Genomic DNA, 26,337 nt, shown 5'->3' on the forward strand with positions numbered 1-26,337 from the left:
CTCAGAAGTGCCTTGCTGGGGAGAAGCCACCTTGGTGTGACCCTTTTGCAGGGCAATTCTGACTCTTAACAAAGCTACCTACCTATGTAGTTACCTTCCAAAATCCCATGCCTAGAAATCCATTGTGATAAAATATTTCAAATAATATGAAAACATACATGCACAGGGTAATTCACTATAGATTACTGGTAATGGTAAAACATTAGAGATGAGTTTTCTAACTTTTAATGCACTAAGCACTAAAAAGAAACAGAAACAAGCTGCCAGATAAACCAATTTCTATCCAGGAAATTAACATTAATACAATACTATGAATATTGAATATACTTCATTCAAATTTCACCAATTGTGCCATTTATGTCCTTTTCCTAAGCCAATCTAGAATCAGGTAGCACTTTAGTTGGCCCTTCTATTTATTCTATTTGAATTAGAAACAGATCCTCAGTCTTGTTTTTCTTTTTCTTTTTCTTTTTTTTTTTTTTTTAGTCTTGTTTTTCAAGATCATGATATTCTGGAAGAGTACTGGCAAATTATTTTGCAAAGTATATCCCAATTTAGATTTGTCTAATGTTTCCTTATGATTAAATTAATGTTAGGCATTTTGCTGAGAATATCCCAGAGGTACTGTACAACATAATACTGTATTATTGAAAATCACTGACAGCAGATTGTGAAGTCTTCTCACCACACAAAAAAATGGTAAGGTTGTGAGGTAACGTATGTTTTAATTATCTCAGTTTAACCATTCTACAATGTACACAAATTTCAAGACTGCATGTGGTAAGTGACAAATATCTACATTTTTATTTGTCGATTTTTAAAAAATGAATTCATTTTTAAAAAGACAAAAATACCTCAGGATAAATCTAGCCTCTTCACTGCATTGCATAAGGCAGGAGTTTTGGTTTGTAAAGTTAATAGCATCACTAATTTTGATCAATAAAGGTAGCAGGCTTCAAGAAGGGGCAAGGGGCAAGACAGCACGAGAATGTAGAAGTGGTCCCCAAGATGTGCTTATTAACAACAAACAAGTTTTCCAATTTAAAAATGTATACTGCCTTCAGAAGACTTTCTGCAGGGTTATGGATCATTTGTGGTATGCTGTTACCATCTAGAGACACTTTCACACACTGATTTTATCTCAGGAACTAACAAGCTCATTCTGTGCTTGGATATACGTATCCAAAGATTCTGGGAAAATCAGACACTCCAGAAGTGACTAATACTTTTGGAAGCAGTTTTAAATCATATTCTAGGTAGACTTCAGCCAGAGGAACTCCTCAAAGTGACAAAACTACTAACTCTAAAATAGACTAAACACATTGGGGTAAACAAAGCCAAAAGGCTGAAGATGTTTAATCTACAATGTCTCCTTCAGTCTTTGTGTCCTACAGAATAGGAACAGACTGCTGAAAATGACAGCAGTGAGAAGTACCAGCTAATCAGATGGAAGGCTGACACAGGAAAACGACAGAAGAGCAAAATCACAACTCAGAGTACACAGTACCAATGTTCAGCAGGTTGAAAATCTACGCATTTCAACAGCTCCTGCCAATACCAGTTACACATACAATAATTAATATCAGAAGGATGACAAAGGGCCTACCTATATGACAGTTATCAAAAAAAGGTTAAAATGTATTCCTTCTAAAAAGTATAAAATATATTCGGAAAAGATTGCCTTTAAAACTATTAAAAATGTTCTAATTATTTGAAAATATAACCTTAAATTATCTAATACAACAAGTACAAGGGACAGGGATGTAGTTCAGTAGCACAGTGTCTGCCTGGCAAACACGAGACCCTGACTTCAAGTCCTGATACCAAAAAAAGGGGGGAGAAAAGACCTAACATAAGTACTAATATGTAATGACCTAATGCAATCAAAAAGTGAGACCAGAAATCTCTGTGATGATACTGTATAACACCAAAGAAACTCACACACTGCAATCACACACTAACACCAGATGGGTTTAGGAGGACAAAAACCCTTGAGACAGACTATAAAAATATATGAACCTACAACCACAGCACTGATTTTAAAAATAATGTGAAAACTACCAGCACAATTAAAGTTTAAACCTACCATCAACTCCAAGGTACCTTTTCACTTTGATAGACATAGGTATCTTCTGAAAGATACTTCCAAAACAGCTCATGTTCACCGGCACTAGAAACCTGACTTTCTTTATACCATTAAGTAGCATTATGGCTCTCACTAGTGAGGACATGGTAAAAAGCCATGCTCTCCAAAACACAACAACAAAAAAAATCCCTTAGAGTAAGAGCCAGAATTTGGACACAGGAGAGCATTCAATAACTAACAGAGACACAGAATTAAATACCACTATCAAACTCCCAAATCTTGAATTTGCAAAGGTAAATGGAGGAGGAGATGGAAGATCTACCTGATTTTCCATAGTGGAATAAGTTTTAAACTATTCATTGACTCTATGCTGAGTTCAACCCAGTCAATGAACTGGTTAACAGCCCCCACCATCACCGCCACACACACACACACACACACACACACACACAATTTTCACGGAATTGTCCCTTCACAAACTGTTTTGAGGGACTAGCATTCCAAAGAATGTTTGAGAAGAGTGTATTCTCTTTTTTTTTTTTTTTTTTTTTTTTCCTTTTTGAGACAGGGTCTTGCTCTGCAGTTCAGGCTGGCCTTGAGCGCCCAGGCTGGTCTTGAACTCGCAACGATCCTCCTGCCTCAGCCTCCCGAGTGCTGGGATTACAGGTGTGTGCCACCACGCCCAGCCGAGAAGAGTGTGTTCTGAAGTGCTTCTGACTAAAGAAAGTTTAAGACTAGGCTGGATATGCAATAAGATCAAAGCAGAAAGCATTGGTATAGTCCATTCACTCAATCTTCCCAGGGAAGAATTATGATCATTTTAGAAATGGCTTTTCAATTGTGCAGTATTTATAAAATGAATAAAATAAAATGTAATCCTCATAGAGGAAAAGGAAGCATATTTTCTTCCACACAACACCAAGTATGTCATGAGATTATTTAAGAGGAAAATATTTTAATATGTTACCTATTATTTTAAAAACTGACATGAACAAGTTATATCATGTACAGGTACAAATTCCCCATGATGAATGTGATCATTATGTATGCCTAACATGTACCAATAAACTTAATTAATAAAAAAAAAATATTCACATGATTTGTCATCTCCTACCCCTATGTAGAGAGAGCATTTTCTTACCTTTTGAAGGGCACAGCTCTTTTCAGAACCACCTCCACCTCAGCAACATTTGCCTTAGCAAGATCTGCCACAGTAAGGAAGCCAGAAGTGTAGAGGAACCTGGCTCGCTGCGCATTAAGTAAGGACACCCGGACCAGGTCACACAGCTCCCGCTGGATGCCAAAGGTGAGGCGCTTCTGAAACTGGGAAAGTAACAGTTCCATGTTGTGCCAGCCCAGACGGTTGGAAAACACTGTAATCATCCCTAGAACATTGAGAGAATAGTGCTGAATTAAAATTGTCTTACAAACCAATTTTCCATTTCTTAGATACACGTTCTTGGGGTTTGTTTTTTCCTGTACAATTGTAAGGCTTAACAAGGCCCAAGGGATAAGTTAACAGGACAGCAGACACATTCTGAGGGCCTAGATAGTCAGATAATAAATGTGCTAAACACATTACGTGGCATCTCTTTTATTCTTAATTCAAAGTTACCATTTGAAAACTGAGGTAGAGCACATAAACAGAAAACAAAAAAGACACCATCCTAGCCCATCCTTCTCTTTCACTTTCTCCCTTTCTTACTTTCTTAAGGAAGACAGACCTCTAATAAAACAAGTAAAGGAGGGTTTTGTTTTGTTTTGTTTTTTACCTAGAGGAAAACAAGAGTTGATTTAAATATTCAAATACTGACAGAACTACAATATTTGCTTCAAAGAAACTCCGCCCAGCTCAGCAACTACACCCTCTTGAAATAGAGTTCTGGCATCTAAGTGCCAAGTCATTATGAAAGTCACATTAACCCTAAATGAAGTCTCAGATCTTTGAGGTCAAGGAGCTGAAGGGTGAGTCCCTTGCTTCTTACCACCCTCGGCCTGTCTTGCCCTCTGCACTCCCTCACATGCTCACATCTTCACAGCAAAGCTCTTACACATCTAAATATACACAACGGCTTGAAGGATCCCTTAGTAAAATTAGACCCAGAATTTCCCTGTTTGCCTAGCTTAGAGGATATGGGTTTCACACATTATGGCACACTAGTGCTTCTTTTTCTTTTTCTTATTTTTACTGGTATTTCTTAAGAGAATAAGTATTTACAACAGTCAGACAGGAGTCCGTCCACAAATTCTTCTCCATCTGCCACTATTCTTCTCAACTTGCATTAATTGGTACTTTGAGAAAAGCGAGACCACTGCGAACTTGGTCACTTTCCTAACAGAAAGGATGGGGGTGGGGGGAGTCGGCAGGTTGCTTGGGAATGGGAGGGGAATAAGGCCCAGACACTCAGCTTGTCGCCTTATCTCTATAGAGTACTGGGCCCAGAGGAATCATGGTTTTAGATGTGATGATAACAGAGATTACAAGATGAAGGCCACTTTAGAGAAGCTTACAATAGAATGGAATTTGAAGAAAAGTAATCTTAATGATCTCAAACCACACAGGTTAAAATAAATGTGAAAACTTCTGTTTAACTAACCTGCATAAACAGCAGCTGATTGCTGCAGAGATTGGATCTGTCCACGATTACATCCGTATTTCTGAATAATTTTCTTTAAGGGAATTTCACTGATTAAATCTAATAGCACAAGACTGGTGAAAAACCTAAAAATAAATCACCAAAATATGGTAAGATATCAAAATGAAAGTACAATGTACATTTCCAACCAACTAAGAACTAATAAAGTAACAGTTTATACACTCTGAGGATTCCTAACAGGAAATAGGGTTGGTGGATAATGACAGAGATCAATTTTTACATAATAAGTTTGACACGCAGCAGTATAGAGCAAAGAACTAGCATCAATGTAGCACCAAAAACAAAGACCACGTATTTCAGTACTGCTAATTTCAATACATAAGCTGTGGTTCAAGAAATATGATGACGCAAGCCAGGCGTGGCAGCACATGCCTGCAATCCCAGCACTTGGGAGGCTGAGGCAGGAGGATTACTGTGAGTTCGAGGCCATCCTGGGCTACAAAGTGAGCTCAAGGCCAGTCTGAACTGTGTAGGGAGATCCTGCCTTAAAAAGACAAAAAAAAGAGAAAAGAAAGAAAGAAAGAAATAATTAAAAATTCAGCTTGAAAAGAGCTTCATATGTAATGGCTGCTAAACTGTAAGCTATAAGAAGAAATTCAAATATCAATAATCAGTAAATACATGAAAATGAAAAATTTTACTACAGTCAGCCAAAACTGTACTTTTTTCGACAATGAAAGTGACTGTAATACACTGAACACCTGTTGTAGCCAGACCCTGTGTTAAGTACTACAGAGTGTAGGCTCCTTGGCGTTTACCTTTTGTGGATGGCCATTTGTCGGTGTTGTCTCTCAGTTCTGGCTACTACTTTTCCTTTCACACAGCGAGCCAAGAACCCTTCTTCAACTCCCACCAGCTCTGCTACCCTTTTCATAGAAGTTGGCAACTTCTCCCATAAACAAAAAAATCGATACCAATCAATACTTGTCCAATCTTCAAACATAGGTGTAACCTACAAAAAGACAGCAGCATTATGAGTTAGCTACACTATCACATCACAGTGAGCTAGGGATTTCACTCCATGGGGCAGTGCTTGCCTAACATGCATAAGCCTCGGGGGCCAATTCCTGGCACCACCAAAAGCCCCCAACCAATGAAGGGAAAACTACCTCACTACAAAACGACCACACATATAAATAGATAAATGTCATAGTTAACACAGGGCCTCAACATTTATTCACAAACAAAGAGACCACCAAGCATACAAGCTAGATTTCATAATACCCAAATCTTTACTCATAGTCATTTTTTACCTCTATATTCCAATTCTAGGTACAATTTTTAGTATTCTGACTAACTACCAAGAAAGAATCAGTAAAATAGAATGAAGAGAAGAAAGAAGGATAAACCAATATTCAGAGTTGATCTTTATCTAAAATGTTTAGGATTCAACAAAAAATAATGAGACATGCAAGAAAGAGGAAGTATGTCCAAACATAGGAAAAAAACAGCTGGCAAAAAAACTTTGAAAGAGTCCAGATAACATAAGCAAACAAAAACTTCAAGGAAGACATCTTAAAATTGTCAAAGAACAAAAAAAGCCATGCTTCAGAGAAGTAAAAGGCATGATGGCCTGTCTCATTAACATGCCTAAGGAGGACAGTATGAAAATCAGGGTCAGGAGGCTGGGGATTTAGCTCAGTGGCAAAGCGCCTGCCTGGCAAGTGCAAGGTCGTGAGTTCGGTTCCCGGTACCGGAGAAAAACCAAAAAAAAAAAAAAAAAAAAAGAAAATCAGGGTCAGATCAAATGAGGTTCAAAAGTTGACAAACAGTAACTAAAATAAATAGAGAGGTCAACCATATAAGCAAACTTGTATAATTAAGAATAAGCAACGATTGGCCAGGTGTGGTAGCACACACCTGTAATCCCAGCACTTAGGAGGCTGAGGCAGAAGGATCACCGAGAGTTCAAGGACTGTGCTGTAAAGTGAATTCAAGGCTAGCCTGAAGTACATAGTGAAACTCTATCTCAAAAAGAAAAAAAAAGAAAAAAGAAAAAAAAACAGCAAGCATGAAGGGAGATTAGTAGAGATTATACAATTTGAAAGAGAGGAAAGGAAAAATAAAAAGAGCCCCAGAGAAATGTGGAAAACATCAATTGTGCCAACATATACACAATGAATCTAAAAAGAGATAGAAGAGAAAAAGTGTCTGAAGGAATTAAAGCTAACAATGTACCCAATTTGATGACTAACATTAATCTACATATCCAAAAAATTCAGTGAGCTCCAAGTAGACAAGATGTATCATAGTCAAAATGTTAAACACTAAAGAAAAAGAAAATCTTGAAAGCAGAAGGAAAACAACAGCATCACAAACAATGAGAACCCAGTAAAATTAAAAGCTAGCTTCTCATCAGAAACCATGGAGGCCAAACTGCAAGGAGATGGCAGATTCAAACTGCTGAAAGAAAAAACAAGAAACCTATCAATCAAGAATTTTATATACCTGGCAAGCCTGAGGTCATGAGTTTGATTCCTGGTAACAAAAAAAGAAAAAAAAATTATATAAAGGTAAGCTATCTTTCAAAACTAAAGATGTAACAGAGAAGTTCCTAGACAAATTCAGAAAAATTTGCTAGCAAACGTGACTTAAATGCTAAAAAAGCTCTTCAGCTTGAAACCAAGTAACCTCAAACAGCAATTACACACAAAAAAAAGAGCCAATAAAGGGAACTCTGAGAATATATATAAAAGATATATAATTGCATAATTCCTTTTTCTTCTCTTGACTTATTTAAAATCAACTATAAAGGGAAATATGGCAGTCTAGACATTTCTCCTCTGCTCAGTATAGTGTTTTTTATTGGGATAGATTTCCTGATAAGTCTTCTTCATTCTAATGTAACTTTCAATTTTATCCCCCATTATTCAAAAAAAATAAGACCTAGAAAAATACCACAGGACAGGGAGATAGCTCAGTGGCATAGTACCTGCCTAGTAAGCGCAAGGTCCTGAGTTCAATTCCTCACACCAAAAAAAAAAAAAAGAGACCTATCCCCCATTATTTGCTTATCACAGTGCATAAATCTGCTCTTAATGCACAAATAATTACTGGTCAGGCTCTTGTGAGAGAATATAATCTCAAACTCTATCCAACTTACAAAATCTTTATTGTATTCATAGAGGATGATATAATGTAAACAAACTTAAAATTTCTAGCTAAATGTATTATAGAGATTTTATCAAAATATAAATCACAGATTGTTACTTTAAGTCTAAATTTCTCTTAGGCAGCAAAATCCAATACTTTTTATGTCACAAATTTTTTTTGAATTTTAGCTACTTTTATTCATTTTTTGGCATTAAAACACATTTTAAGAAATGATTTGATAACTAGAGCTCTTGGTTATGTGAAAATGAGGACCACTGAAGACAGCCTATGGTTGAAGGGAGCCTAGGTCCTTAAAAAAGGTAGAAAAAAGCCAGGTATGGTGGCACATGCCTATAACCCTGAGGCAAAAGGGTCACTGCAAGTTTGAGGACAGCCTGAACTACATAGAGAAGCTCTGTCTCAAAAGGGTAAAAGAAAAAGAAAGTAGAAAAAAAAGTTCCCTATTCCAGGCATGATCTACCTCTGGACTTCTACATACCAGAGAACTAAAATCCTAACTGGTTCAATCCATTGTTAATTTAGTTGTCAACTGCAATCAGACATGGATCTTTCCCAGACTTCTGTGGTAGAGCCTCATTTGAGATACAGTACAATGATAAGACCAAACTTATTTCCCATATAAAGATATAAGAGTTCTGCTTTGGGAATATGGATCCATTAAAGATGGAAGTCACGTTTTAAAAGATATTTGCTTTAAATATTTAGTTTAAAACATATGCATAAGTACAAATGCTAATGTTAAGAAATTTGTGGGTTGTTTAATACTGACAGGCTTTGTCTAAAGAATTTATTCTTAAGGGCTGGGGATTTAGCTCAGCAGCAAAGCACCTGCCTGGCAAGTGCAAGGTCATGAGTTCGATTCCCGGTACCAGAAAAAAAGACAAAAAAAAAAATTTATTCTTACATACATATAAGGATAGGTTAGTGAGAGAGGAGATTACTAGTTATCATGAAATTTGTATACATTTTCTAAAAGATATGACATATCTTTAATATGAAGTATTTCATTTAAAATAGCTAGATAAAATATTTTTGTGGTTCTGAAGGTTGAACTTGGGGCCTCATACATGTTTTTTCAAAATTTTATTTTGAGACAGGTTCTCATTAAGTTGTTCACACTACCCTCAAACTTGTGATCTTCCTGCCTCAGCTCCCTGAGTAGCTGGGATTATAGGTGTGGGCCACCTTGCCCAGCCTTCAAAGACTTCTTAATAAACTGGCAAAACAAAGTCTTATAATGAAGCATTATTTTACCAAAAGGAATTTTGATTTCTGATTTTTTTTCCTGTAACAGTTTTTATTAGTCTTTTCTAGACACTTTAAAAAAAAACAGCTAATGGAGAAATTCAAATTTCTCTAACAGAAAAATCTGAAAAATTGATTACTGTATTTATAACATGCTCTTTCACAGTATTTCAAAAGCAAATCTTAATTTAAACTAATACCTTTAGAGATATTGTAAAACTCAGTCTAATTTTAAGGGTTTGTATAGGACAGAGAATGTTTTATAAACACAAAGAAGACAAAGATAGTGGTGGTAGCCGTATGAAGGGTGAAAATATTATGTAAGCTTTAAAAGGCTACTTTCTTTTCTTATATTAAAAGGCTACTTTCTGCATCTGTACAAATAATCTGAGGCTTCCTGTATCAATTTTATTTATGGACTCTCCATAATTAAACGGTCATTCACTCTCAAGCCCCCACATGGGAAGTGGTAGGTAAATATCTGTAGGAGTACAATTTATTGTCTGCTCCTCCACTCAGAAGTAGCTCTATGTCTGTCCAGTCTACACTTAGAACTTTGTCTTCACGAGCAGCCAGATCACAGAGAAGAGCTTTACAACTTCTTGTATCCCACAGCCTTACAGTGTTATCTAAAGGGCCTGAAATCAGCTGTTGTTCATGTGTTGGTGACCACTTTACTGATGTAACCCAGCCTGTACGTGAGGTTAGAGACAGTGATACCAAAGAACCATCTTTAGTTCAGGGATCCCATAGTCTAATATGCCTATCTGTGCTGCCAGGTGCTAAATGTTTAAAGAGTGGAGAAAAGGAAATACAATTAAACACTTTATTATCTGTCAAAGTTGACTTAAGACGGCCAAACTCAACACCCCACACTCTAATTGTGTGGTCCCAAGATGCACTGCAAATTTCTTCAGCATCTGACCACAGTACCGAGGAAATTGCTTCTGTGTGGCCAGAGGGTCACCCTGGGAGTCCTTGTTAGTCCTAACTACTCTGTTTTCTGCTTCTGTCTTGGAAGGAACATCAATAATAAAAACTACGGGACATAGAGACATTGTAAAAGATGTAGCCTGGGTGAAAAAAGACAGTTTGTCTTGCTTACTACTGAGTGCCTCTACGGATCAGACTATTCTCCTATGGGAATGCAGGGTAGAGAGCAATAGAACAAAAGCTCTACGCTGCTGTAGAGGCCATGCTGGAAGCAGGGATTCTATAGCAGTTGATAGCTCTGGAACTAAATTTTGCAGTGGCTCCTGGGATAAAATGCTAAAGATCTGGTCTGCAGTCCCAACAGATGAAGAAGACAAAATGGAGGAATCCACATGACCAAGAAAGATACCTTACAAATGATACCTTACACTAGCCTTGAAGCAAGGCTAGTGTCTCCCTTTGCTTTAGTTACTAGGAAATTCAGAACTGAAGTTGGTAAGAGCAACTGAATGAAACCTATGAGTATGTCTGTTTAACCTCTGCATGAGTTTTACATTATGATTTATCCTTAATTTTCTGATATTACTGTCCTTTCCTATTCTTGTATATGTTGTAAAATAAATATTTTTAGAAATTGCCTCAAAATACTTTTTGAAAGGAGGCTAGAGAAAATACAGTAGAGGACAGGATCACTGGAACAGTTAGTTTATCTCTTGCTTCTCTGCTCCCACTACTAGTAACCTAGTCAAGCTAAACAGGCAGGACATTCCCTCGGGTATCTTTGATGGTCAAGAGTCTATTTATATTTCTTCCCCTTATTTCACAAAAATAGCAGTTAAAAGAACTTACCAGATAGACAATATGAAGGTCGTTCTCTAAAACAAAGCCCTTCATTGCTCTTTGGAGGTCAGCAAAAACATCTAAGGTATCAGTTGGAGAAAGTGAAGAAGAAAGAGTAGCTGTACCAAGATGTGTTGGATGATACACATTTCCTGGTTTGGGATGGGGAAATAGACAGCAAATATTAAAAATAAAAATAAAACATGGTCTTTCTGTACTCCAGAATTAACCTCAGCTCTGACAAATTTTACAGATTCTTATCCAATATGCAAAGTTTATGAGTAATATGAAAAGAGTTGAGTGAAAGATGAAAGAGTAAATTGCAACTAAGAATCCACATTTACCTTCTGTCCCATTGCTGGCTTCTGTAATCTGAATAAATTCATTTTCCAGTAGCCACCTCACACAGGCTTCAATTGCTCCAAGTTGAACAGAGCCTTGATTTTTCTGAATTCTCTGCTGCTCTTCTTTCATACTTGCAGCCAAAAATGTGCAAGATGCATAAATCTGCATATCGTGTGATGTACTTGCCACTCCACCAACTATTATCTGATAGAAAATGTTTGAAAATTTCTGTAACTTTTTTTTCTTGCAGTACTGGGGATTGAACCCCAGGGCCTTTGCACTGATCTACATCCCCAGCCAGCCCTTTGTTTTCACTATTTATTTTGAGACAGTGTCTTGCTAAGTGACCCAGGATTAGCACAAACTTGCAATCTTCCTAACTCAGCCTCCCAGAGTACAGAGATTAAAAGGTGAACCACTGTGGCCAGCTCTGTAACTTTTTTATAAGACTGGCAGGTCTTCATGTTATATATTCAAAATATTCTCAGAAACTTGTGCACAGACTCTTTAGTAACTCTTCCATCATCACTTGTTACAAATTATAGAGAACAGATGCTGGCAATATGAAAAGTTTCCTTAAAAGGAGATACAAGCTGGGCATAGTGGTGCACACCTGTAAGTGGTGCACCTATAGGTGCACACTCACCTCTTGGGAGGCTGAGGCAGGAGGAACATTGCTGATTCGAGGTCAACCTGAGCTAAATATAGTGAGTTCAAGTCCAGCCGGGACTACATGAGACCCTGTCTTACAAAACAATAACAAAAAAGTAGACACAATACTTTCTTATAAACAAAAATAAATGAATCATTATCCATCTGAAATTTTAGAACTAACAACATATAAAAAGGAAGTAGTGATGGTTCATGGCCATGAACCTAATTAATTCTTCTTACCCTGCCTCTAAAATATATGGACAACTAAGCATGCTACTATTGAATACTTCCCATCCAGAAGAAGAGTGGGAATATGTTCAAAAAAATATGAAGTTGGTTGCATTTTGTAGATCATATTTTCCTACAATTGCCTTATAATATATACTAAATTGCTTCTGCCTTCTTTCACTTAATATACACTGGACACATAAGTGGGAGAGGGAAGTAAAAAAGGATCAAGACCCAATATGTAGGTACAAATGCCCCACATTATTATGGATCATTATACATATATTAATATCATATATACTAATAAAAAAGGGAAAAGTAAATAGAGCTGTCTTGCTCTTTCTAATGATCAGAAAGCATGGTTTTGCCAAAATATATTTAGTATTAATGGTATTTGAGTTTTTCCTAATCATTTTTATTATTCACAAGGGTATAATAAACATTCTTACACATTAAATTTGATTTTATTTCGAATATATTCCTAGGTAAAATTCCTAGATGTGAAACTCGTAGACAAATGAGTAGGTAATTTTTTTATTTTAGTAGATACGATGAAGTTGCCCTCAAAAGAGCTTCAGCAGTGTATGAAAGTGACTACTTTCAACACTCTTCCTCAGCTAATATTATCAAATATTTTCATTTTTTTCAAATTGAAAAGGAGGAAAAAGTATGGGTAGAAGTACTAGTACCACTATCACTAGCGTTGAAATCAAACCAAAGCATGCTAATACATAAAACCTTTTTTTCTGAATGAACACTTAAAATACTAAATGAGGATTATCTTTGAGGACTCTAAGTAGAAAGTTTTATTTCATCACTTTAGATTTTTCTGTGTTGTTGTAAACATCCAATCATGTTATTTGTGACTTGATTTTATTTCAATCTCAAGAGGTATTATATGGATGGAGAAACTATGGTCCATTTTGTCACCTTATTTTAAATTAAAAAAAAAAAGAATATATAAAAACCTTTTAAAAGAATCATATGGCATTTGTTTTTTAACCATTGTTTTGAAATAGACTGTTACAGTACTAGCTGTATTAAATTCTAGATAATACTACATTTCATATATTCATATGAATAGACTCAAACTTGCAAAGGTCATGACTGTAATGATCTTATTTTTATATTTTTTTTATTTTATTTTATTTTATTTTTTTTGGTACCGGAATCTAACTCAGGATCTTGCACTTGCTTGACAGGCGCTTGTGCCACTGAGCTATATTCCCAGCCTCTGATCTTATTTTTTAAAAACACATACTAAAGTTCTACTAATTTAATGTACCTGTAAAAAAAGCAAATGAAAATTTGTCGAACTCTTACCTCCAGAATAGCTCGAATCATACTGGCAGTTACTTCCTCTCCATCCTGTCTTTGCAGACAGCTGCAAACAGGTTTTAAGGATCCCTGAAGTAGAGCTATGCCTTTTGATTTCTCAGAGTTCTTACAAATTAAGATACTCTCACCTATAACCAAAACCACACATTTTCAAAACTCCATGTTTCCATAAGAACCTGCTAAAGAGAATTTAAGTTGTCTTACTTATTTAAAAAGAGCTACCACGTGATAGTTATATGGTCGTTATGGTCACAGAATTATGGCTAATGATTTATTTTTTGAACTTTGGATAGAAAGAAATGAGGATGTGCTACCCCAAAATACACTACTTCGTATAAATACTAATTTGAGCTAAAGGTAATTAGAAAGCAACAGAAAGAACTCTCTATTCTCTCCCCCATCTACCTAAAAGCAGGACATAGATTTCCCCTTGTGTAGCTTTTCCCTCCCATTATTTTTCCCATTATTTCGCATGATTTACTAACCCTATAAGATCCAACACCTTTCCTTTGTCTTAGCACTTCTCCATAACTTACTGACATTTGTTAAAACAGTATATGAGTCTAACAACTTTTTTGAGTCTTCACTCTTTATGAAGATTTCCATACACATAAAAATTATAATATTACTGCCCAATAACATTTATATGTCTTTTTTCCTGTTCAACTAGATTCATTTATTTAGCAGATTCCAGCTGCAGAAAATAAGAAGGTAAAGGAAAAGCTTCCTTTCTTCCCCTTCAGAGTGAACTATTATTATTAAATAGCCAGGTAATTAATAGAAATGTACTTTGAAAACTATAAAAATGCAAAATAAATTACTAATAACATGTATTGACAAAATAAAATTTAAAACTTTTAGATACCTAAAATAGGAAATCACACGGTAACATTTACTAATTGTTATGGTTTAAATATGAAGTATCCCCTAAAGACTCTTACGCATATATTCAGGACTTGATCCTCAACGCAGCAGTGCTCAGAGGTGGGGCCTAGAGAAGTGATTTGATCATTAGAGAACCAACTTCATCAATGGATTAATCCCACTCATTTGCTGATGAGTTCATAGCTGAATGGATTATTACGAGGCAGGAGGGCCAGAGATATAGCTCAGCGGCACAAGGGCCTGCCTGGCAAGTGCAAAGTCTTGAGCTCAATTTCCGGCACCAAAAAAAAAAATTATATACAAATATATACACGCACATAAATACATACATAGGGCCGGGTGTGGTGGCACATGCCTATAATCCCAGCACTCAGGAGGCTGAGGCAGGTGGATCATTGTGAGTTCGAGGACAGCCTGGGCTACAAAGTGAGCTCAAGGCCAGCCTGAACTGCATAGCGAGACCCTGTCTCAAAAAGACAAAGAAAGAAGGTAGGGACCAGTTGAAAAAGTAGGTCACTGACCTCTGAAGGGTGCATCTTGTAGCCAGCCCTCTTCACCTCTGGCTCTGTCCCTTTCTGTCTGCTTCCTGCCTACCCTGAGGTGAGCAGCTTTCCTTGGCCACACACTTCTGCCTCAATGTTTCCACCCTGACACAGGCCTAACACCAACTGGGCTGGCCAACCTCTGAACCCATGAGCCGGAAGAAATTGTTCCCACTTTAAGTTGCTTTGCTCAGGTATTTGGTCACAGTAATAAAAAGATGATCGACCCCACCCCCACAGTAAAAGCCAGGCCCAGCTGTAGTTGCTCTGGATTTGGAAATGTCGGCATGGAGAATTTCAGCCCTCACCCAACTGCCGGCATCCAATGTGGATCTGGCATTAGACTATCCTCTTTACCTACTTGCATGAGTGGGGACACATGTCAACTTAAGACACTCCCACAGCATGGGTAAATACAGGGGCCTCCGGAATCGGGAAGGCACCTTGAAAACCCACCGGCCTAAAAGCCACAGGCCTTCAGGCTGGTGGAGAAAATTGAGAGTTGCTAGACTCCAAAACTGGGATCCCAGAAGGAAACCACTCATTCACAGACACAGAAAGACCAGGCATGGTGCCACACACCTATAATCCCAGCACTTGGGAGTTTGATCCAGGAGAATCACCAGGAGTTTGAGGCCAGCCTAAGCTACATAGTGAGTTCAAGGCCAGCCTGAACTACAAAAGAAACCCAGTCTCAAAAAAATGAAAAAACAAAACAAAACAAAAAAAAGCCACAACTGAGAAATTTTTTTTGGACTTTCTTTTTTCCTTGCCTTTTTCTTTTTCACTGGTTTACTATAGTTTGGGGAATTTTCCTTTGTCCTTTTTCCCTGTTTATTTTTTAATTTCTTTTTTTCCTTTTTCTTACTTCTTTTTCTTATCTCCCCACTTTTTCCTTTCTTCTAATTTTTTCTCTTTTTTTTTTTGTTTTTTGTCTTTTTGAGACAGAGCTCATTTTATCTCACTTTTTCCTTTCTACTTATTTGTTTTTCTGTTAGCTTCATCTAATTCTATAACTGTCTTCTCACTCTCTAACAGAATTCTTTGACTCATTTCTCTTTCCTCCTTCTCAACTCGTATAGTCTGTTTTCAAATTTCCATCTTGCATTCTCTAGTTCCCAACCCCCTATACCTTCAATAATATGACCATAACTCTATTAATCTTCAGATAGTTAACTCTAATTAACACTGAACTCTATGCTACTATTAGTGGAGGTACAGTTGTCACATTTAGTACAATTAACTATACGTCAATATCTAGGCTGTCTTAGTGTTTATACTGCAATTGTACATTTCTTTCCTGTGGTTAAAGGAAGTACATTATTGGTTCTTAAGGTATGTCAATATTCAATTTGTCTCAGACAATATTACTGTATGTCATTTGCTCTATCTATATGACCACGGCCACATAATTGTTGCTACTAATGGATTTTTTCCATATACCAACACCCAAATTACCTTTGTGACAGTAACAGTACTGCAGTTCATTCCCAGAGAACTGAGAGTTGGAAAAAAATGTACTGCATCCTCCTCTCCCAAATTAAAAGAGAGAGTCAAATCCTGGGGCAGAGGCAAAGGACAACAGTTAGTCACCCCTAAAGTACATCACTGAAAAGCAGACTAAATAAGCTATCTCCATACTAGCAAGAAAATCTTCACACTATAGGGTCCACAAACCTCACCACAAAACAGACACTCAAAAAAACAATAGAAACATGAGAAGGCAAAGCAATAAGATGCCTCCCCAAACTCCCAACTATCCCAAAAGCCCATCCTGTGGACATTAAAGGGGAACATGCCAAAAGCCACACAACTGAATTACTTGAAAGGTAACAGAGGAGAAGGAGATAACCAAAGTAACAGAGGAGATTAAAAAAAATACACCAAAGAGGTGCTCAAAGGGATCACAAAAGACATAACCAAACAAATAATGAAACCAATAAACAAAAGATCAGGGAGCACTCAGGAAACACTAATGAAAACCTAGCTGAGCTAAACAAAAATTATACAAAATATGAATGACAAGTGTAGCAAAGAATTAGAGCCCATGGAAAGGTTTCAACCAGAAATCCAAGAGATTAAAAATTATATTGAAAGTATGGGAAACAGAAGAGGCAAATAGAACATAATTTCAAGATTAAAAGACAGGGATACTTTCAAAACTAACTACTCAAACATACCTTAAAAACAAGAAGAGAATAAGAAAAGTGAATCCATCAGCTGCTAGAAGACACAAAGAAGACTAAGATTAATTGGAATAAGTGAAAAATCTGAAGATAACACAAATAGCATAAAAAATGTTTACAGCAATAACACCAGAAAACTTTCCAGATATAGAAAAAGGAATAAACAAATAGATAGATGAGAAAGATTTAATCTCAAACAGCAGGCATCAGAGGTCCTGTGGACTGGGGTCATGAGAGCTGTTTGGAATCCGTAAACCAGGAGGACCTTGAGCAATATCTAGGGAGACCATTCTTCCCCTGACGGTACAGGCTGTGGTGGAGCTCTGGAGAAGTCTGCAGCAAGATTCCTGCTGCCTGTGCTGACAGTTGGGGAGAGGACACTAACTGGTTGTGGGGTCCCAATGCGGGAGGCTGGAGAGAAAAAGCTACAAAGAATGGCCTTCACCCCAGATGGCTCACTTGAGATATTAGTTAGATTGCCTCCTCAGTATTCCATAGCCATGATGAGGAGGAGGCCAAGGAGAGAAAACAAAGAGATCGAGAAAAAGCAGCTGCTTTTGCTGCAGCACTAAGAGAAACAGACCCCAGGTCTGATTCCCAGGGCCCCAAGAAGAACTCAATGACTGCATTCATCTGCTACCACTGTTAAAAGCCAGGCCACCTCAAGAGGAACTGCCCTAAGAGGCCCCATGGGCCATGCCCTGAATGCAAACGTGACCACTGGAGATGGGTCTGCCCTCTGAAGTGGCGGCCCCAGAGCTCAGACCCCTCCAACTAGTTAGTCCAAAAGGAATGAGGGGGCCCAGGGCATACTCTGCCTTCTCCCTCTGGCCAGACTGTCATCTCCATCGAGAAGCCCTGGGTAATCATGACTATGGAGGAACAAGAAAACAGCCTGTTGTTAGACACAGGTGCAAGTCTCTTGGTCCTTCTTTTCAATCCTGGCCTTCCTTCCAGCCATCATACCTCAGTCACAGGAGTCACTGGTGAGGAGGTAATATGCTATTTTTGACAACCCTTAGGCTGTAACTACTTGTTAGATCCTTCTTGCGTATCTCTGTCTTCCTGAGAAACCACTTTGAAGATACCACCATGTATTACAGTAGCCATTGATATTTTCCTACCAATCTATCCATAACTCTCCAATGTTTGTATTGTTCCTATCCTATTTCATAAATGGATGCATGTTTATTATTATGTGTTCCTACAACAACCATTGAGAATAGTTAATGATTATTCAATAGGTCACTCATGTATAGTTCTATTTATTTTCTTTAGAAGATACCTAAGTAGAGTACAACAACTATTGATAATCTCTTACCTCTTTTGTCTGTAACTCACTATTATTTGTCTATTTGTTTTCCTGAGAAGCTATCTTGTAGATAACAATATGTAAAACAATAACCATTGATAATTTCCTACCACTTTGTCTGTAATTTGGTAAGCCCCCCCGCATTATTATGTTATCCTTCTTTTACTCTTTAAAGGAAAAAATTTTCAAAAATTAAAAAATAAAAAATAATCTCAAATAGCAATGACCAAAAGAGAACCTACCCCTGCCACATCATAATCAAAGTGTCAGACATCCACCACAGGGACAAAATATTAAAAGCTGATAGAGAAAAGCAACAAATCATACTTAATGGTAAACCCATCAGAATCGCAGGAGACTTATTAATACAAAACTCAAAGACCAGCAGGGCTCGGAGTGAACTGTTTAAAAGATAACAAAGCTTTAAAAGATAACAATTTCCAACCCAGACTTATGTATCCTGCAAAGCCTTCCTTCAAAATTGATAGAGAAACAATATATTTTCATAACCAAGAACACTTTCAAGAAATTCATGACTACCGAACCAGCATTACAAAAGACTCACAAGGATATCCTAGAAAGAGACAATGAAGCTAAAAGTGGCAGTAAGTCAAATAATATAAATATGCTTGGCAGAGCGAGCAGCTAAGCAAAAGAGGAGGAAAGGAACTTAGCAACAGGGAAATAATGCATTGACATGAAAAAGTCAGTACTTTCAGTAATAATCCTCCATGTGAATGGTCTGATATCTTCAATCAAAAGACACAGGTTTGCAGAATGGACCAAGAAATAAAACCTAACAATATGTAGTGTATAAGAAACACATTTAATTAAAAAAGAAATTCATCAATTAAAAATCAAAGGATGGACAACAATATTTCATGCAATGAGAACCCAGAAAAAATGCAAGAGTAGCTTAGTGAATTTCAAGCCAAAAAAAAAAAAAAAAAGAAAAGAAAAAAAGCCCAACAAATCACAAATGAAATTAAAGAAGAAATTATTCCTGGTACTACCAAAAAAAAAAATAAAGAAGAAGAAATTAGACAGTTTCTACAATTAAATGATAATGCCAATACAACATACCAGAACTTATGTAATGGATGTAGTTCTACAAGGGAAATTTTTTTTTTTGGTACCAGGAATCAAACTCGGGGCCTTGTGCTTGCCAGGCAGGTGCTTGTGCCACTGAGCTGTATCCCCAGTCCTACAAGGGAAATTTATAAATTCCCACATCAGAAAAACAGAGTGAGCCTAAATAAATAATCTAATGATGAACCTCAAGCTTTTAGAAAAAGAAGAGCAAGTGATGCTATTGAGACTAAGAAAACAAAGAATCAATGAACCAAAGAGTTGTTTTTTTATGAGATTAAATAAAATAGATAAATCTGTAGCCAACAGTATCAATACAAGGAAACAAAAGACTCAAATCCATGCAATTAGGAATGAATCACAATGGATCCTGCAGAAATCCAGAAGATCCTCAATACCTACTTTGAGAATCTGTACTCTAACAAAATGCAAAAGAAATGGAGATTCCTTGGTACATATGAATTACTAAGACAGAATCAACAAGATATACAAATTCTAAATATCCCAATATCAGCCAATGAAGTTGAAGAATTTAAAACTACCAACAAAGAAAAGCCCAGATTCTGATGGATTCACTGCTGAATTCTACAGAAATTTAGAGAAGACCTAATGCCACTACTTCTCAAGCTCTTTAAAGAAACTGAAAGGGGGGCTGGGGATTTAGCTCAGTGGCACAGCACCTGCCTGGCAAGTGCAAGGTCATGAGTTCGATTCCCGGTACCAGAAAAAAAAAAAAAGAAAGAAACTGAAAGGGAAGCAAAACTCCCAAACTCATACCTGGAAGCAACCATTACCCTGACAGCAAAATCAGAAAAGGACCCAACCAAAAAAGAGAACTACAGGCCAATCTCCCTAATGAGCACACACACAAAAATCTTCAATAAGATCCGGGCAAACAGAATGCAGCAAATCATCCAGAAGATTATACAGCATGACAAGGTAGGATTCATCCCAGGGATGTAGGGATGGTTTACCATACACAAATTAATAAATGTAATATCCCACATTAACAGAACCAAGAACAAAACCACATGATTATTTCAACAGATGCAGAAAAAAAAGCACTTCATAAAGTCCAACAGCCATTCATGATAAAAAAAAAAAACACTACAGAAACCTGGAATAGGTCTTTATTGCAATCTGATAAAAGCCATCTATGACAAAAAAAAACAGCCAAAATCATACTAAATTATCAAAAACAAAGCTGTCACTCGGAAATTAGGAGCAGACAAGAATGCTCACTATCACCACTCTGTTCAATATGGTTCTGGAAACATTTGCTAAAACAATTAGAAAAGAGAAATAAATTAAAGGAATAAAGATAGAAAAAGAAGCTAAAATTAATCAAACAAGGCTCTTCATTCTTAAGTCAAAACTTTTGTTTGACTTTGATTGCTGGTAATATTATCATTACTTGCTGGTACAAGGTAAGAAATTGGCTAGTTTATTTTCAAAGCCAGCACCAATTTAGACTGAAAAAAGATAGTATACAATGAAGCTCTTGTTCCCAAAGTATGGGAAGTTCTTAGCATCCCAATTTGACCTTTGAGACCAGTTGCCTAAGCAGAACTAATATGCATGAGAATCAAATAGTGCTAAAGAACAGACTATACTTAGAAATTAAAAATCATCTCCCAGTGAATATAGTAAGAAATCATCTTCATTTATAGACACTGAATCATTTCATTACCTAGAATACAAAAGAAAATTTTAACTCTACATTAGTAGAAAACCAACAGTTAACAATATATGACCAGCACTTGGGAAGCTAAGGTAAGAGGATCGCCGTGAATTTGAGGCCAGCCTGAGCTACAGTGAGTGAATTCAAGGCCAGCCTGCACTATAGTGAGACCCTGCCTCAAGAAAACCAAAATAAAAAAAATGTATGAAAATTATAATTTACGCTCACCGTAACTATTGAGTCCAAACTGATGACATTAATACAGTGCTAATAGAGATATGTAGCACACTGAAAAACAAGTTGCCAGGTACTAGTAAAACTTCAAATACATCGACACTGTTCTCCTTTTTTTTTGGTACCGGGAATCAAACTCAGGATCTTGTGCTTGCTGGGTAAGCGCTTGCACCACTGAGCTATATCCCGGGCCCCAACACTGTTCTTCAGCAATGTTATTACAAGTAAATTTAAACTCACCCGTTGTGTCTACTCCTTTCCTGCCAGCACGACCAACCATCTGCTTGTAAGTAAGAATGTCGAGAGGGTGACCACTGAAAATAGGAGTCCGAATAATCACACGACGAGCGGGTAAATTCACCCCAGAAGAAAGAGTAGAAGTTGCTGCCAGAACCCGAAGGAGACCTTGACGGAAGGCTCCCTCAATGATATCCCGCTCCTCAAAAGTAAGACCTAAAAATAAGATGTTTCAAAAACACGTATTAACATACAATGAACATATTACATTTGACCCCTTACAGTAGATCTGAGAGTCTGCTACAAGCATCTAGAGTTCTTTCTAAGCTATTGTTTAACTATAAACCAAGAAGTCACATAAAGCAGCCACAGAACAAACGGTTACAACTGTGTTCCAATAAAACTTAGTTTACAAAAACAGATGGTGGGCTACATTTGTGTGTATAAAATTTATTTTAAATTTTTATCCTGATATAGATCACAATATAAATTATATATACATATATGAAGCAATAAAAATTTAAAATATGAAAGGACTAAACTCCTATCCTTAAAAACTAAATCTTCTTCATTATATCCTAAGCACATATGACCATGGACAGAAAACTTCCCCAAAAAAGTTCTTTAATTCAGTAACTATCAAAATTTTTGCAATTTTGACAACCCATCCATTTCATTTTTAAATACTTTAGCTCTCCCCAAGTGCAACATGACAATTTCTAAAATAAATTTGTTTTTGAAATATCTGTGAAAATATCTTAATACTCCTTGTAGCCAGCCTGGTGGTGCACGCCTGTAATCCCAGCACTCAGGAGGCTGAGGCAGGAGGTTCCTTGTGAGTTCAAGGGCAACCTGGGCTACAAAGTGGGTTCAAGACTAGCCTCTTTTTGAGACCCTGTCTCAAAAAGACAAAAAAAAATACTCCTTGTAATAAAAGGAGACACCCAGTACAATATAATTAGAGTAGCAAGTACCACAGTAACCTAAATTTTAAGAAAACAAAACACAGAAAGGGAACAATTTTAGAATCTTCCTCCCCAACAGTTCATAAAAGCCTTTACCTAATAGCTATATGCTACACAGATAAGTGACCCTGTTTGTTTTACTCTTGTTAAACAATACAGTTTCTTAAATGAAATCTAAAAGTATGAAGCAGTTAACAGGAAATAAACACATAAATACAAAAATGAAGATGCTGAGAACGTTTTGAGAGGGCTTCTTAATAACAGATTATAATAGAATACCTGCATGATGAAATGCTACTCCCCATGGTACAGTTTTTTGTAACACAGAGTCCAGTCCTGAAGGTGAACGTTTCAATTGATCTACTACTTCCAGGAGGCTCTTTGGTTCCAGAATCGGTGGTGTAAATTCAGATGGTTTTGCTACTCCTGTTACACACACACACACACACACACACACACACACACACAATTAATATTGATCAACACTGTTCACCTCTTAAGTGCTATGTGCCGAAATCATGACAGAGAATGCCATGGCAATTGTTCAGAAACCACCGCAAACTATAAAATACTGACCTCCAGATGCTATAATATACCTAGCCTGGGGCGTGACCTGGACCTGAATCATTTTTAAATCTCCCCCAGTGATTCTAACATGCACCACAGTTTAACATCTATTAGGATGTTATCAAGCCCAAAGGTGAGGAAAGGAATCTGCTATAGGAAAAAGGGGACTACAGAAACCAATTGCTACTCAAAGCTTAGAAGTCAAAATCTTTAACGCCTATAATCCCAGCACTTGGGAAGCTGAGGCAAGAGGATTGCTGCAAGTTTGAGGCCAGCCTGAACTGCATAATGACACCTTGTCTCAAAAAGACAAAGAGAAAAGAAAAGAAATCAAAACCTTTACTCAAGGTGTCCCACAAACCAGCAGTATCACTGTCACCTTGAAGCCTAGTTTTCTGGGAATATCCGTCCAGTCTCTACCATATTAACCTGATAATCACACACTACCTTTTGGTTTTGCCTTTCTGTGTAACCTTCTCCCCAGTAAGACCTTAACTTTCTTAAATGCAAGAACTGTTTTCCTAAAGAATTTCCCTAACCTTTAGATTTTTGAACTTGTAAATTTTCATAAAATATATTTTGTGTCTAATATATTTTTTAAATTTTTAAGTAAACTTTTCTTAAAATTTTGAGGAACCACAGAGGGTTGCCCATGTTTTATTTTGCTAAGGACAACTAAAAATGTTTTCAAACTACTATCAATATATTTATTTCAGAAGCCATTTTAACATTTAAAAAAACAGTGGGGGTAATTTTAAATTTTAAACATCAGCTTTATGAAAAATGTGCTGCTTTATCTTTGTTATTCTGGTAGAAATTTCATCATAGCCCAGGCTCCAGCTGAAGCACAAGCACTTGGGAACTACAGTTACAGATCAAGATTACAAAACCTCAAAAAAAAGATAAAAAATAATGAGTCTGGTCATTAAGGAATGAGTTGTTATGGTACAATGTAAAAACTACAAATTAGCATGGTACAGAAAGCATCAATTTTTTTTTCTTTTTTGGTCATTTTGAGACAGGGTCTCGCTATGCAGTTCAGGCTGGCCTTAAGCTCAGTTTGTAGCCCAGGCTGGTCTCAAACTCACATCAATCCTCCTGTCTCAGCCTACCTAGTGCTAGGATTACAGGCGTGCGCCACTACACCCAGCCAAAAAGCACTGTTTGAGCCAGGCTTGAGATATCTGTTACCCCCACCCATGAGGCCTCTGACATAATGAAGTAATGCAATATTCTAATATCCTGTAACTAGAACTGGTTTGTCTTCCCTATATTTATTTTAGGTCCCAAAGGACCACAGGCTAGTTAGTAAAAGTACTGAGACAATAGGGTTCATCCTTGAATCAATATGAATATATACTAATGGTTACATTATGCACTGGGTTAGCATCGAGCGATCAAAAAGGAAGAAATTATAAATGCAACAACATCAATGAACCTCAAAAACATTATTCTAAGGGAAAAAAGCTACAGAAGACATATATATATGCTGTATGACTTCATTTACACAAAATTCTTAGTTTCACTAAGTACACTGTTTTAGAATGTAAAATCTCATAAGGTAAAAATAACTGATATAATTTTCTAAAAACTGTATAGTAATAACAAGGCATTTCAAATTCTCTAAGTCCAGATATAAATTGAACTAGATCAATCAGCCTCAATTATAAAACATTTTACATATTAGCTGAAATGAGTTGGAAAAAAGAGAAAAAAAACCAAAGTGACAGAAAGCTGCCAAAGTAGAGGAAGGAGGGTGACATCAAAAGAGCAGAACAGAATACTTTGGTGATGGAACTGTTCTATGAATTTGATTATAGTGATGGTGAAATAGATGTCTGCATTTGCTAAAATTCATCAAATTATACACTTAAAGAGGATACATTTTATTACGTATAAACTATACCTCAATAGTGATTTTAAAATACATATGAGGCCAGACATGGTGGCACATACCTGTAATCCCAGCATTCGGGAGGCTGAGGCAGGAGGATCACTGCAAGTTCAAGGCCAGCCTGAACTACGTAGTGAAAACTTGTCTCAAAAAGACAAAAAAAAATACATTTGTGTGTGTGTATATCTACACATACGTCTATGTGCATAAGATTCCTTTTAGGGTCGCACCTTTGGAAATGTCAAGATGAGCACTTTCCAGGGGTGGGAGGGTATACTATAAATGTAGTTTGGTATACAATTTAGGAATTCCAAAAATCAGCCTCTCAAAGCCCATAGATCCCAAATGAAAAACCCTGGTATACATCTATATCAGCACAGTACTCTAAAAATCTGAAGATGATTACCCCAAGAGTGTGCACACGTTGTCTATAAGAAGGCAGGAGACAGTGCGACTCACAAAAGCAGAGCTTTGTACAGGGGTGACTAGTGCACCAGCAGGAGCCATAACAAAGGAGTCATGGTTTGTTAATAGAATCACTAACTTACTCTCTTTATCAGTACGTGTTAGCAGAACGTGATGTTTACAGTCCTTGTGGGGAACTGCGACTTGTACATAACACATCTTAATCCCTTTTCAGTCCCTCTCCCTTCCCTCCCACACCCCTCCATCCACCCCTTGCAAACATACTACCAATGGAGTCTTGCATTTCCATCTGTAACTCACCCTTGGCTTGATGGTGTAGACTGTAAAACTCTTGAGCAATGATATCTGCCAGCTTCTCACACCATTTTTTTGATGGACAAAAAAGTAATACTGAATGGTTATCACAAACAGTCTCATAACATAAACTAACAACATGCTCCTCATCTCCCTAAAAAAGAGAAAAATACCTACTTCAGTGATACTTTCAAAACATTCTCACATCACCAGTTTCAAATTACTCATTTTGTTTCATAGGCAAGGTTTCTGTGTTCAAAACAATAGTAATAATTTTAAAAATTAGTAACAACAAAAACAAAAAGTAAAAAATAAATTTTATGATGCAAGGTGAGCAGGAAAATTTTTTATGTGTCTCAATAACATGTACTGAGCTCCAACCCTGAAGCAGTAGGGACATACCAGTGAGCAAAAGAAAGTCAAAGTCCTAACTTCAAGAGGTTTATAGTCTCACTGAGGGACACCTTAAAGTACTAAACTAAATGTAGCCGCGCATGCTGGTGCACACACCTGTAATCCCAGCATTTGGGAGGCTGAGGCAGGAGGATTGTTGTGAGTTCAAGGTCAGCCTGGGCTACACAGTGA

The 26,337-nt window shown here is 37.0% G+C and overlaps 1 protein-coding gene across 3 annotated transcripts in view; it reads right to left on the reverse strand.

Annotated features, from left to right (window-relative positions):
* Positions 1-26,337, reverse strand: part of Polq (polymerase (DNA directed), theta) — a 115,763-nt gene that overhangs the window by 75,027 nt on the left and 14,399 nt on the right. For 2 of the 3 annotated variants that reach the window (XM_005386484.2, XM_013515228.1), the window contains 9 exons: positions 25,759-25,906; positions 22,851-22,997; positions 21,610-21,822; positions 13,426-13,568; positions 11,220-11,424; positions 10,885-11,027; positions 5,502-5,695; positions 4,684-4,808; positions 3,228-3,471 (listed from right to left, as the gene is read on the reverse strand). In XM_005386484.2, coding sequence (XP_005386541.1) covers positions 3,228-3,471; positions 4,684-4,808; positions 5,502-5,695; positions 10,885-11,027; positions 11,220-11,424; positions 13,426-13,568; positions 21,610-21,822; positions 22,851-22,997; positions 25,759-25,906 — 1,562 coding nt within the window. The remainder of the gene's footprint in view (positions 1-3,227; positions 3,472-4,683; positions 4,809-5,501; positions 5,696-10,884; positions 11,028-11,219; positions 11,425-13,425; positions 13,569-21,609; positions 21,823-22,850; positions 22,998-25,758; positions 25,907-26,337) is intronic. The other variant, XM_013515227.1, reaches the window with a different exon arrangement.

The sequence above is a fragment of the Chinchilla lanigera genome, unplaced genomic scaffold (genome assembly GCF_000276665.1).
Source record: "Chinchilla lanigera isolate Chin_1 unplaced genomic scaffold, ChiLan1.0 scaffold00026, whole genome shotgun sequence".
NCBI lineage: Eukaryota > Metazoa > Chordata > Mammalia > Rodentia > Chinchillidae > Chinchilla > Chinchilla lanigera.